This window comes from Punica granatum, chromosome 2, assembly GCF_007655135.1.
Source record: "Punica granatum isolate Tunisia-2019 chromosome 2, ASM765513v2, whole genome shotgun sequence".
Classification (NCBI taxonomy): domain Eukaryota; kingdom Viridiplantae; phylum Streptophyta; class Magnoliopsida; order Myrtales; family Lythraceae; genus Punica; species Punica granatum.
The window spans coordinates 1,613,944-1,628,161 of record NC_045128.1 but is presented as its reverse complement, the minus strand read 5'-3'; the positions used below and the strand labels follow the sequence as shown (position 1 = coordinate 1,628,161).

Genomic DNA, 14,218 nt, shown 5'->3' with positions numbered 1-14,218 from the left:
ACACATTACTCTTAATGTATACATGTGGTGTGATTTGATATCTCCATATCCATGACCTATGAGATTTGGTCATCAATCAACACTCACACTAGTCTAACCGTATTACCGTTGTCCTAATTAACGATAATACTTTGACTATGGACATTTAGGAATAATGTTCAGTAATTATAGGATCTCACAATCAAGTCACACTTGATGCCTATTGAACCTACTATTCCAAGGACATTATTGTGTAAAATCATATTTAACGCAATCTACACAATAACAGATATGCCTCGTTTTATAATGAAATAGATATCATATTACAAAACTGATTATAGATTGCCTCTAGGGCATACACCAATTCCCAACAAATCCACACACCCCACTGCTGCGGGTTAGACGATCCATGTCTACAAACATCTTTAGGCATTCCGTCATCACTAGGAAGAGCCGCTTCTGTTGGAAGCCCTCTAACATGTTTTTCTTCCCTCAAGTAAAAAGACATCTTCTCTTCTTGCTCATATCCGGAGTCATTAAAAACAAGGTTGCCCATCACCATGTTCGTTCAAATGGGTGTGACCGGCACCTTCCGTAACAAGTAACCCATTTCCGCGTGGAAAATGAATTGAGTTTTCCCTGCAATTCACTTCCACTGGATTACCATTCTACCCTTCCATTGACATCCCCAGTCCCTCTAGGAAAAGCCTGTCAGTTTGACGTTGGGTATCCCTCCAATTTGGAGGAAGTTGAGCTTAAATCGCGTTAGGCTTTTATCGGACTTTAATAGGCCCAATGACCCACCTTTGTGAATGTTACTTTTTCCACCAAAATAGCTAAGAAAAGAAGGCTTTAGATCAGTATAGAGAAGCAGCAGAACGGCAGAATATAGAGAAATTTTGGCAGCAGCTTCACAATGTGTGGAGCTAAGTTCTAAACGGTCGGAAATCTTATTTGAGCTCTTTATGTGCTATTGTGGCTGGTTTTGCAAACCACCCGTTGTGGGTGATGAATTTCGTTATTTGGGTGATTCAAGAGAGTGTGTCTCTTGAGTTTTGTGATCCAAGGATTTATCCTTAATGAAAAACATTGTATAATCTTCATTGATAGTGGATCGTTGATTCGGAGTTAGTCCCGTGATTTTTTCCCACATCGGGATTTTCCACATTAAATTCTTTGTGTTCTTTTTATTTACTACTTGTTGGTTAATTTGATTGTTTCCTATCTCGATTACGCTAGTAGGGGAGGAACCTTAATCGTTGCATTGTTGTTTGGCCAAACACACATTTCCTAACAAGTGGTATCAGAGTCTCGGGTTAGAGAAGTTTGAGTTTTTTGGTGTTTTCGAGATGGAGGAGTCTAAGGGATTTATGTTCAAGTTGAATGCAACCAACTACTCTATATGGAAGTCTCGGATGGAGGATCTTCTATTTTGCAGGGAATTGTACAATCCCATTGAAGGGGATTTGGCAAAATCGAATAATAAGGATGACAAGGATTGGGAACGCGCAAATCGGAAAACTATTGGTTTGATTCGGCAATGGATAGATAATAGTATTTATCATCATGTTGCTCAGGAGATAAATGCAAAAGCTTTGTGGGAAAAGTTGGCAAATCTCTATGCGAGGAAGACACCACAAAATAATGCCTTTCTCGTGAAGAAGTTTATTCATCTCCATTACCAGGATGGAGGTGATATGACCGTGCACGTGAGTGATTTTCAAGATATCATTAATCAATTGACGAACTTGAAGATAATACTTCCTAATGAGTTGCAGGCTTATCTACTTTTAGGGACTCTACTGAATAATTGAGACAGACTTGTAGTTACATTGAACAATTCTGCACCAGATGGGTCATGAATTATGAAAGAAAAAAAATCACATGTCCGACTTCTGAGACTTCGGTCTGTGGGAAGGACAATTCATGATCTAAGAGCACGAAGGTTCTTTTTTTTCTGATTGACTTTTCATTGTCCCGGTCGGATGAGCCCCGGACGGTTGTCTGTGCCATTACTGAACCAACGTTCCCGGATATATTGTCCGGGTCTGCGATTGTAAAACTTTATAGCGTTTATTACGTGCGACTCTGGACTATGTCGAAAAGACCAATATTTGGATCCGACGATGAAAGTAGAACTCATTATTTATTGATATGATCAGTAATTACATGAAGAATCGGATAGACAATTCAAATAAATGTTCCTCTCTATTCAAAAAATTAATTAATGTGAATGCTATGGACATGAATGGTGCAGTTTTTCTTATCACATAGCACCATTTTGGACACGAACTTCTTCCTCAGTACCTTCAGGTAGCTGCATATCGGCCTCTCAGGAACCGGAGTGAACTTAATGATGAATCCGATAGGCTAAGATAAGAAACCTATGCCGATGCACACTCCCCATAGGCCCCATGTCAACCTCTCTGTGTCTGCTAACTTCTTGAGGAATTCTACCATCACAGCTTGCAGAACAATAGTGATGAATATGATCCCTATGAATAGCTTATTCCGGTGGATGCCCTCGAAAACATTCTTATTCTCAAGCTTTCTTGCGTTGAACTCATTAAACACCTGGTGAAGCACGAATGCATTGAATATCAAGGTCCGGTTCCCTCATCATCTTGAAGGCCTCTCTTGATGCTCAATTGAGAGCCAGGATAATAAATTTCAATCCAACTGATGGCTGGAAGCCATATCACCGAGGTGAGCCATATCAATGCCGAACGTGGGCCCATGCCACGGCAATACGTCACTGGCCCTAAGAAATGACAGGGGAAGGAAAGACCAACTCCCATGGCTATTAGCCGAAGCTGAGCACATTGCTGGGGAGGTTAAGGAACTGCTAACTGCAACTGGATCTGTGTAGAGTCGTGAATGTTCTTTCTTCGGGACCGCCTGACAAGTTCTGCTTTCTAGATCAAATTTTGGGATAAGATCATTCTCTTGTCATATCGTAACTGATGAATGTGATCAGATCTACTCTCATGTTAACATATACAGGAGAGTCCATTATCAGGAAAATCATATGAGACCAACGTCATGAACTGTCCCCTAATATTTCTTTCCGGAAACATCAAAATAAGGGACATGGAGATTTATTGTTAAGAAATAAAAGAAATGATCTGAGCTACAATCAAATGAAATGATCTGTCCCCTACACTTATAATAATGAAATGCGGATGAGAAAACAAGGCTCATATAATAATGAAACGTCAAAGCACCAGCGCATATAAATTGGCAGTTGATGGCATGTCACGGAGCAGGGGCGGTGCAATGCTCAAAAATCAATTCAATACACTTGAAGATAGTCGATAATGTGAGTACTTAAATGCTATGGGCTAAATAAATACAACCTGGAGATAAAAGAATCCAAACCTCAGTTATTTGCCTACATTGCAAGCAGAAATGTATCCATTTTGGTCCTTGTTGAAACCTCTGAAGGCCTCTTTAAGTCCCTCCTCTGCCTCAGTCTCCTATATATACATCCAAAGCAACCAAGTTAACGGAAAATTGTTAAAATTATTATTATCGGTAAGCTTTGCTCTCTATTCAACTCAAATCAAAACACCACATTTGGGCTGCAAAATATATCGCAGGCACGCCGGCCCATATCAGGCAAACAAGCTTAAAAGAAAAACAGTCACGTAGGCCCAATTCAATGAAAGCAGCCGTCCATCAAACTCTTGAACGTGACTATTTCTTATTTATCGGTGTGCGTCTGTGCTCACTACTTACCTTAATCTTGTTAGCCATCAAATTGAGGAACTCGGCAAACTCTATCATTCCATTACCATCTGCATCGACTTCACTGATAATCTCCCGCAACTCTTTTTCTGATGGGCACTTATCCAATGAGCTAATCGCCGTTGCCAGCTCCTCCAGGGAGATGCAACCTCAAACAATGACGAGTATGCATGATAACTTCAAAACCGTAATGCTAGAGCTTGCATGTATATAAGATGCATGTAACTGAAGTTGAATTACGAAAACCCGAACTCTAGGAGTTTACTTACTGTCTCCATCTTTTTCGAATACAGTGAAAGCTTCTTTGAACGCCACAATCTGCTCATCACTAAGCTCTTCAGCCATGGCTTACTTTATGTAGAGTTCTAAGCCTTTGACAAGGATAGATGAAAGACAGAACAAAGAACAGACAGACTCCTCTTAAAATTTAGGGAGGGAGAGAGTGCGTGTCTTCGTTTGTTGAGTTGAGGATAGCTCAAGCTTAGCTCGGCTTATGGAGAAAACCAATGTTACCGTTGGAGTCCGTATTGTTATAGCATTGATGATATATATTTTTTTTTTTTGTGTCTTTAAACTGCCTGATGCGTCCCTCACCCAAAACTTCCTAAGGAGAGATCTATAAAATATGGTGGATTGCAATACAGCGAGTCGTTTTGCTTCTAACATGTGCACTTGACGGCCTAACAAATAGACCATTATGTGGCTGCAACTTTGAGTCCAGTGTAGTCACTCCTCTGCTTCCAGGTTCTAATCTGCGATAACATTTCAGGTTTGTCCTGGTAGGAACAATGTAAGGTCTAGGTTTTTCACCGGTTTTCCTCATGATTCGGCCTGTATTATTTTCTCCACTTCTTTCTTTTGGCTTTCGCTCTAAACTTCACTAAACTTTACTTTCACACGGTTCATGCCCAACCAAAAGGTCTTCGCTCAAATTTGCCTCCCGGAGAATCGGCTCAGCTCAAACCTTCTGGAAGTTCAGGTAGAACAACCTGCAAATATTCACCATCAGCTTTGAAACCTAAATTGATCCCCATACTCTCGTATAAGCCAATTAATTCTGACAAATCAATGCATCTTGGGCCTGAACCTGATACATGCTGGTTCAAGTAATGAGCTCATATACTCCTGCCCCGATCCAGAGCACTTGCTTGTCTTGGTCTCGGGTGCACTTGTATGATGTTCTTTTACCAATTTCAAATGATCCAAAGAATGCGGCTGCTTCCTTTAAATTTTGATCATGTAATTCTTCCCCAGAGACTCCAGATGGCTTTAAATCAGCCTGTTTGGAAACATCATGCGCTTGACTAGAGAGCCGGTCAGCCACGTTGCGGTTCTGATGACCTTGGTGAACACGCCCCACTGGTGACAGGTCAGACAATCCCACGTTTGCAAGGCATTCCACCATCTAACTGGATCAGAAGCTTCTTCTGTTGGATGTCCTCGAACATGTTCTTCTGTCAGGTCTACTTACTCACATCGAGAGTAACTTGATCACAAGCTTGCCTTTACCAATGGGAGTGACCGGTGTCCCTGAGAAAAAAGAATGAGCAATTCACTTCAACTGGATTACTGTTCTACCTTGCCATACTCGATGCATTGACCCGACATCCTTGTCCCTCGAGAAAAGCCTGTCAGTGAGGAGTTGATCTGAGCTCTTCGAGCAAACAATGTCCCTGACAATGATCTCAAGCCATGGAATGATGACGTTAACTTGGAATGAATACTCCAACGACCACCTCTAAAGTTGCTTGTTGTACAAGAAAGTAGTCGTATGGAAAAAAAACCATGATGACCAGGGATATGAAGATTGTTATACTTCGATTGGGCACATAAAAGAATGAGAGTTTACATCCATAAATACTTCAAAGACGAAGCTGGAGATGCTTTCTGTGATTGCTTTCCCTTCCCTTTTCAGTAGCATTAATCAAGACACTTCAATATCATCAAGCAGACATAATCAAGTTGAAGAAGTCATCGTAGTTCACTTGTCCGTCCCCATCTAAGTCAGCCACTTTGATCATCTGCTCTACTTCATCCGTCAGCTTTCTCCCAGACTTATCATCACGTGCTCGACTGAATGGCAAAAAAAACACAAATCCGAATGAAGAGGATGTTCATATAATAACGAAATATCGAAGTTCCGGCATTAATCATGCAAATGCAAAAATCTACTAGTTCAAGTATATAAATTGGCAGTCGCAGGTCCATAACAGAGTAGGACAGTGTATTGCTCAAGAATCCATTTGATATATGCGAAGATCGTTGCTTATGCAATTATTTAGATAGGTGCTAAATACATCCTCCTAGAAAGAGAAAAGATAAAATCGGAACGTTCATTATATGTATATACCTCATAAGCAGAAATAAGTCTATACTGGTCCTTGCAAAAAACTTTGAAGGCCACTTTAAGTTCCTCCTCTCCCTAAGTCTTCTATACATTTGAAACCAAAGCAACCAATTAAGTAAGGTAAACTTGTTAAAATTATTATTCACGGATCAATATCCGGAAACAAATTCTGTCAACCAAACTCTTGCACAGGACTAGTTCTTATCTTAACTTAATGTTGCTAGCCATCAAATTAAGGAACTCAGCGAACTCGATCGTTCCATTACCAAACTTTTGGTCCGCGTTTCTGATACAACCGTGACTGATACTTCCTTACCTTTCAGTCTGATCTCTTATGTAACACCATTAGAAGGTGTTTGGCGGATTACCAGTAACCTTTTTTTGTGGCAATATAGATTTCCTCAAGAAAGATTTCTGTTATGTTTTTGATTTGTCTGATTTTTCAATTTGGGAATTTGTCGGGAGTGGCTTTGTGATCGGCGAGCCTCGTGATGAGGCAATATAAGCTATTCCAATTCAAAACATGAGCTTGATAATCTCATTCAATGAGAGCTATTTCAATGAATTTGAGTTTAAAAAAAAAGCATTTTTCCGATGAATTCATACAGAACTAGGATTTGTGTTCTGTTTGGTTTTCAAATTTGGACTATTTTGATATGATTGCTTTTGTAATTGTGCGGTGATGAATTATATGAAAGAAAAACTCACAAATCAGAATGCAGTCTGCAGTCAGTGAGGACAACTCATGACCTCTGTCCGGTCCGGATGAGCCCCAGCCTGTTGGATGGGGGGTCGCGAGCTTATTAGCAATCCAGCAGTCCCAGAAAGACTATCTGGGTCTAAGGTAGTAAAAATTTCCAACATTCACTCCTTCCGACTCTCCGCTATGTCGTATAGACTGATATTGAGAACCGATGATGAAATTACAAATCATATTTTATTCAAATGTTTCATCGATTACATAAAGAATCCGATAGGCCAATCAAATAAATGTAATTACATGAAGAATCTGATAAATCAATCAAGAAAATGTACCTCTAACTATTCAAAAAATAAATAAAAAAAGAATGTATGCTGCATGGACATGAATGTTGCCGCTTTTTAGTTCTTGGACATGAACTTCTTCCTCAGTACCTTCAGGTAGCTGAATATCGGCGTCTCAGGAACTGGAATGAACTTAACGATGAATCCGATTGGCCAAGATACGGCCCCTATGCTGATGCACACTCCCCACTGGCCCCATGTCAACCTCTCCGTGTCAGCAAACCTCTTGAGGAATTCCACCATCACAGCTTGCAGAACAATAGTGATGAATATGATCCCTACGAATAGCTTATTCCGGTGGATGCCCTCAAACACGTTCTTCTTCTCGAGCTTCCTCGCGTTGAACTCGTTAAACACCTGGCAGAGCACGAACGCGTTGAATATCAAGGTCCGGTTTACCTCGTTGGAGACGTTGAAGATCGACTCGCCCCTGAATTGGAGGGTCAGGAGGACTGCCATTTGGTAGGCTGCTTGGGCTGCTATGTTCCGCCACATGATGTTTGTTATCAGCGGCGCGGTCCGGCCAACTGGTGGCTTCTCCATCAGCTCCCTAGTAGGACGCTCTGTGGCCAGGGCCAGAGCACCCAGAGTATCCATGATCAGGTTCACCCACAGCAGCTGAACCGCGGTCAGTGGGACATCGCCTGAGGAAACCGCTGCGATGAAGTTGACCACGAGGGCAGCTACATTTACGGTGAGCTGGAATTGTATGAACTTCTGGATGTTGTTGTACACGCATCTTCCCCACCTAAGGACCGTTGCCACGGAGCCAAAATTATCATCCAATATGATGATGTCCGAGCTCTCCTTGGCCACCTCAGTGCCTTGAATTCCCATGGAAAGCCCGATGTCGGCTTCTTTCAGTGCTGGCGCATCGTTTGTTCCATCGCCTGTGACCGCCACCACGTGGCCCTTCTGCTTCAAGCATTGCACCATGAGAAGTTTATCGAAAGGGGATGATCTCGCCATCACCCGGATCTTTTCAACCTTCGCTAGCCTCTCCTCCGGGGTATAGTTCCGGAACTCAACCCCTTCTACAACGGCTCCAGTAGACTCATCCTCACCAAGGCTGAGTATCCCGCACTCTGTCGCTATGGCCTTAGCTGTGAAGACATTGTCACCAGTAATCATCTTGATGGTAACTCCAGCTTGGTGGCAAGCCTCAACAGCTCCCTTCACCCCAGGACGGCACGGATCCTTAATTCCAATGAGTCCAAGTAATGTCAATTCATCTTCTTCCAGCCGTGTCTGTGAGGTTTCTTTGTGAGCAAAGGCGATGCACCTTAGGCTCATCGCAGCCATGCCTTGAATGACATTCTCGATCTTCATCATCCCCTCACCATCCAAATCCCTCAAAACTCCTGATGCATCGTAGTAGCTCGAACACATTGCCAGGACCATCTCTGCCGCTCCTTTCCAGTGAATATGAATGGAACCATCGGCGTTGCTTCGCAGCAGGACCCCGCTCCGCTTCTTCTGTGAATTGAATGCCTCAACTTGGAGAATTGTATTTTTCTTCTTCTCCTCTTCCATGTCCATGTTCAGCTCCAGGACTGCCCAGGACAGTATCGCCTTCTCGGTCGGACTGCCTGAGAACTCGAACTCTGATCCAGAAGAAGCCCGAAACACGCTGCCTGTTGTGTTCAAAGCAACTCCTTCCCGGATCGATTCGAGAACCCTTTTAGAAACTGAGGAGGACCCAGTATCAGTGACAGAATCTTCCCCGACCCAGAACTTTGTAACCTTCATCTGGTTCAGAGTGAGGGTGCCGGTTTTATCGGTGCAGATGGTTGTCGCGGACCCCATGGTCTCACAAGCAGAGAGCTTCCTCACCATTGCCTGATCAGACATCATCCTCTTCATAGAATAAGCCAGCGTGAGCGTGACTGCCAATGGTAGGCCTTCTGGGATAGCCACCACGATGATAGTCACTGCTGCTGCGACAATCCCTACCACGGCATTCACTATGTCATCAGCTGTGGAAACTCCTCTTACAAACTCTGGGTTCCCATTTTCGTCTTTCGTAGTTCCTGTGAAATACCGAGCCAAGAGGACAACGAGCACTAGGAAAGCAACCGCAAGGCCAACTTTTCCAATTGACGATGTGAGCTTGTTAAGCCGAACCTGTTGTTATATTTATGAGAATCATCAGTACATATTTTAGCATATCTGGTAATGTAAAATCAAGACCCGTAAATATGGTTGATGATGAAAATAAAATTTTTTCTTTGTTTCCGTTAATTACCTGCAACGGAGTCTGCTCAGTCTCGTCGCGATTGATTGAGCTCATCATCTCGCCCCACATTGTGTTCATCCCCACGGACGTGACAATCATCCTTGCATAGCCATCAGCTACCTTCGTACCCGAGACAAGGAATGGATTTGAGCTCTGGTTAACCTCCACATGATCACTCTCCCCTGTCATGCTCGATTCGTCCACCCGCAACGAATGGCCATCCAAGAACAACCCATCTGCCGGAACCTGATCTCCGATTTTCAAGCAAACTACGTCACCAACAACAATATCAAATATCGAGACCTGCTGGCGCCGAGAATTCCTGATGACCTCGATCTGGATATTGCCGCTGACCCTTGAGAGCTTCTCAAACTGTCTGCTCTGTCTAAAGTTGCTGAGGGAAGATACCGCAATGACAAGAAATACAGCCACGAAGATACTTCCTCCATCGTACCACCTGTTGGAGACGTAACCGAAATATTAGTCTAAAAATTAATAATTGAAGAATAAGGCCGTTTCATGCTGGATATATGATTCAGTATCATCATATTAAGATAATAGCTGCATTCTTTTATTTAGATTAAATAGAGCAGTTCATATATATTACCCGTCGCTGATTCCGTGCTCTTTGATCCCAAATCCGAGGGATAGGGCTGCACAGCCTAGGAGGATTAGTATCGTGAGATCCTTGAACGCTTCCACAACAAAATATAAGAGGCCTTTAGCGGGTGGCTTCTTGTAAGTGTTAGAGCCGAATGCTCTCTGTCTCCGAGAAACATCCTCGGGGTCACTGGAGATTCCGGCAGAAAGATCGGTTTCAAGAGCCGAGGCCACGGCTTCAACCCCACCGAGTTTATGAATCCGGTCAAGGTCTTTTTCCTTCACGAGACTGTTGAGCTCCGCCAGGTCGATGCTGAAGGTGCTGTTAGGGCTGTTGCTGTCTATGATTAGGGCGGTGAAGGAGGGGGATTTAACAGGGACGGCCTTTGAGTGGGGATGTTTGCATTGGACCTGGAAGGCTCTCGAGCAGTAGATCTGCAAAAAAGCCTGTTGCCATTTCGCGCCATACTTGCTCACTGAGCCGGGCATGCTCAGGGAAATATTGAACTGACCATAGTCCAGATCGAGGATTGTTGTCATGCTCGGTAACAAATGGACACAATATTGACTCACTGACAAGGTTCGACAAGAATCGCGAGTGCTTTTAAAGGGTTCTAATACCTCGGAATTGTATGAAAGTTGGCAATATGGAATGTAGAATATGACTCTGCCTCCCAATGGTGCATTATATAAATAGAGAGACGTATAAGCACCAATCGCTTTGAGCCGTGTCCCCATCACTGTCGGTTTGCGCGTGTCTTCATCCGGAAGAATTTCCAAAGGTATATTGAAATTCAATTTTCAGGTGAATCATGAATACAAAATAAAATATATTTAGAAGGAGGAAAAAAAAAAAAAGGAAAGAAATAGAGGCGCGGTTTTTGGAGTTTGACCTGAGGAAGGCAAGAGAGATGCCTTTTGGCGCGTATTCCAACCCAATAATTTGATTGTTTTATGCGGCGGGTTTCCATTGTAAGTTCGAAGTATTTGCCTGGTCCCCGCCGGAAGGGGTGATGAAGAAGTAATGAATTTGGGTAATTTCTCCGACGTCAATTCAATTCGACCCGTGAAGGTTTATCTTTTAGTAGTTCACCCGCGTTGACGAAGAAGAACCATTGCATCGCAAGTAAATCTCTTTTTTTTTCCATTTAATTATCTATATCTAAATCTATATCACGTAAAACGAAACCTACGTTTTGTTGAGTGACTTTTGAATTGACAACCAATAAAAATACAATAAATAGTGGAATGTTATGATGCCACTTCATTATAGATTTCCAGGAGTCTACCTCTTCAACCTACTGTTAACTTACATAAATTTTTTGAATTCTATTTTTATTATTTAAACCAATTTTCGAATATGAAAAAAAATTTGAAAATGTGTAAAGGTTGTTGTATCTATTGAGGAGTAAAATGAGATAAATTACACATCAGAAAAGAAAATAAAATTCATGGGTTAATATATGGCTTGTATTCTACCAATTATTAACTTTAGATTTTAAGTTGATATAGGTTCATGTCCGTATAAACCTATGTAAATTCAATATGAAAGAGAGAGATGTATCATTCAATTCTGCCGAAAAGAAAAGTATCCTCCAACTATCTTTTTTTAGATTTGGTTCAACAAAAAAATAATTCAGATTTGGATTTATTCTTGTCCTTTTTTTTCTCTTTCCTTTCCCACTTCTTTTAGGTGGCATTTGATTCGCCGGAATGGATTTGAGGGGATTAAAATTGAAAAAGCGGAGGAAATTTAAAATGATTAGAATTGAAATTCTCTTATTCAATACTTTTGTTTGGTCGAGTCTCGGAATTAGCACAAAATAGAATCAAATGCAATATAAAAAGACTAAAATGCCCTTTCTATGTAAAAACTGAGTTAATTGGGGAGAGTTGCAATTATCCAATTTTACGGAATTGGAGTGCCTCAAGAGTTTCGATTCCGACCCCATTTGCACCGAGGAACATGGGAATGGGAACCAGTCGGTCCAGAATGGCAATTCTGATTGAGTTGAATCAACACATGCCCTTAGTTCTAAGAAGGGAAAAAGAAACTATTGTCGGCCATTTACACTTCTTCTCAATCTCAAATCTCACCTCTTTACGATTCTAATCATTTTGACCCTCAATTAATCTTCTCGTCATTCATAATCTACATGAAATCAAATAATATCCATAAGATAATTCTCTGTCGTTTGCCAATATGCTATTGCGGAGAAGATTGTTCGATCAATATGAAAAATACATTACAAATGCCAATAAGAAATTTATAGAGAAATAACTTCTTAATTACTTATTGAAAATAGGCATATTTAAAAATATTCAATAATGCAATCATCATGAACAAACATATCTCGGAGCATGAAAGATTGCCAAAAAAAAAGAGCAATTTTCAAATGTTTTAGTTATTTCACATTTTGCTTATTGTACTGAGACAGATTCAATTATCACTTTGATTTTTATCATCTATATATATTTATATATTTATTTAATAATAAGTAAAATTATATTATATTGCTTAGATAGTACGTCCACTAAGGCCATAATAGAAGGACGCTCTGCACCCGGTATGTTCCGGGTCCTAGATCCACCCCAGGACTTAACTTGATGTCCCGTGAGATGCATAGAGAAGAGGAGTTACGTACGTCCAATACAATGTAACACAAATTGTTAATCCTGATAGGTTGTTATGTTGATTAATAGGCTCGAACCGGACCTTTATTCCTCAATCTGTCAGTGAAGAATACAACATTCAAGTGCGAATCTAGCACTTGCAGACGACCCATGGAATCCCAGATTAAGGGGGCAGAAAGGAATCTCGAGGAAGGCGGACACCAGGGTGAACTGAAATTTCGAGGTTGACGAAATAACAAGAAATTTACTAAAAGATATCGACTGTAGTGCGAGTATTTTGCACGACTTTTCTTGACTCGGACTGTTCGATTTCAAAAAAAGTATCGTAAAATTCTCATTTTGGGAAGTTATCGGTGTTTTTACCTGAACGTTGTCGAAGCTGTTTCCGAGAAGACATGGGTCTTCCCAAGGACTAACTGTGTCTCTCATGGGTCTTTACATTGAAGACCGATCGATAGTCAAGTCATTACATTAGACTGCTGGTAGAGTGGTTCAACGCAAGAAAATTCTGCGGTCTCGTCATATCTTAACTAAAGACTACGGTGAAGTCCCTATCGACCCGCATAACCGAAAACTAGAGGAGACTGGTGATTTCCCAACTTATTGGTTCAACCTTTTACACACATTGTCTTTGTGTCAGTTGGTTTCCTTGGAGATCAAGTTTGTATTTTTTGAAGGGATTACCGTAATCGATCAGCGCTTGCCGTATGCTCTTGCTCGGCATTTTCCGTCTTGTTATAGCATCGATTTCTTTTGTTTGTGCTTAAACTGCCTGATGAGTCCCTCACCCAAAACTTCCTAAGGAAATAGATCTATAAAATTTGGTGAACTGAAGTATAGCGAATTGTCGTGCTCCTAACAATTAGACCACTATGTGTCTGCAACTTAGGGTCCAATCTAGTCACTCCTCTGCTTCCGGGTTCCAGTCTACAATAAACGTTCCGGGTTTTTCCGACAATAAAGTCTACAATTTAAAACAACCTGCAAACATTCACAACCAGCTTCAAAAAAAAAAAAAAAAACCCCTGTGACCTAAATTGGATAACATTCTTATCCAATTTCAAATGATCCAAAGAATGCAGCTGCTTTCTTCAATTTCTGATCATGTAGTTCTCCTCTAGAGACTTAGGTTGTGTTTGATAACTCAAATTAAATGCTGAAATTTTAAATTCAGCACTTAATTGAGTTCAATTGTTTGATAACACAAACATAAAAATTGACTTGACTTAATCATCAAGCAAATGGGAACCTCCTTTTTTTTTTTCTACTGAATCGCTTAGCCATCCATATAGTTTTGAAGATTTTCAGCGGTGCCCCTGTATTTTCGGTAATTTGCAAAGTGGTCCATTTTTGGCTCAGACAGAAAGAAAGCTAGAGAGAGAGAGAGAGAGAGAGAGAGAGAGAGAGAGAGTCAGGGGGAGGTGAGTCGGGCGACCAGGGGGAGAAGGGCGGTGGTGGCCTCGATCTCGGCCAGAACCACACGAAATAAGCAATACCTCTCTTCTCTCGCCAAGAGTGAGAGGAGGTAGATCGGAAGGGTTGCCGAAAGAAGAGAGGCGGACACGATTCCGGACGGTGGTGGCCGGAATTGGGGCCACCACCGCCCCTCTCCTTCCTCTATGTTTCATATA

General features: G+C 41.5%; 2 protein-coding genes across 2 annotated transcripts; both read right to left on the bottom strand.

Annotated features, from left to right (window-relative positions):
- Positions 1 to 3,239: 3,239 nt before the first annotated feature.
- LOC116195548 (calmodulin-like) lies at positions 3,240 to 4,071 on the bottom strand. The gene is made up of 3 exons (XM_031524800.1): positions 3,996 to 4,071; positions 3,718 to 3,875; positions 3,240 to 3,455 (listed from the first exon to the last, which is right to left on the bottom strand). The coding sequence occupies exons 1-3, from the start codon at positions 4,069 to 4,071 to the stop codon at positions 3,363 to 3,365; spliced, it is 327 nt and encodes a 108-aa protein (XP_031380660.1). The 3' UTR covers positions 3,240 to 3,362.
- Positions 4,072 to 6,988: 2,917 nt separating this feature from the next.
- Positions 6,989 to 10,629, bottom strand: LOC116195544 (putative calcium-transporting ATPase 13, plasma membrane-type). Its single transcript, XM_031524796.1, has 3 exons — positions 9,961 to 10,629; positions 9,363 to 9,810; positions 6,989 to 9,241 (listed from the first exon to the last, which is right to left on the bottom strand). Exons 1-3 carry the CDS (start codon positions 10,491 to 10,493, stop codon positions 7,175 to 7,177), a joined length of 3,048 nt encoding a protein of 1,015 aa, XP_031380656.1. The 5' UTR covers positions 10,494 to 10,629; the 3' UTR covers positions 6,989 to 7,174.
- Positions 10,630 to 14,218: the final 3,589 nt, after the last annotated feature.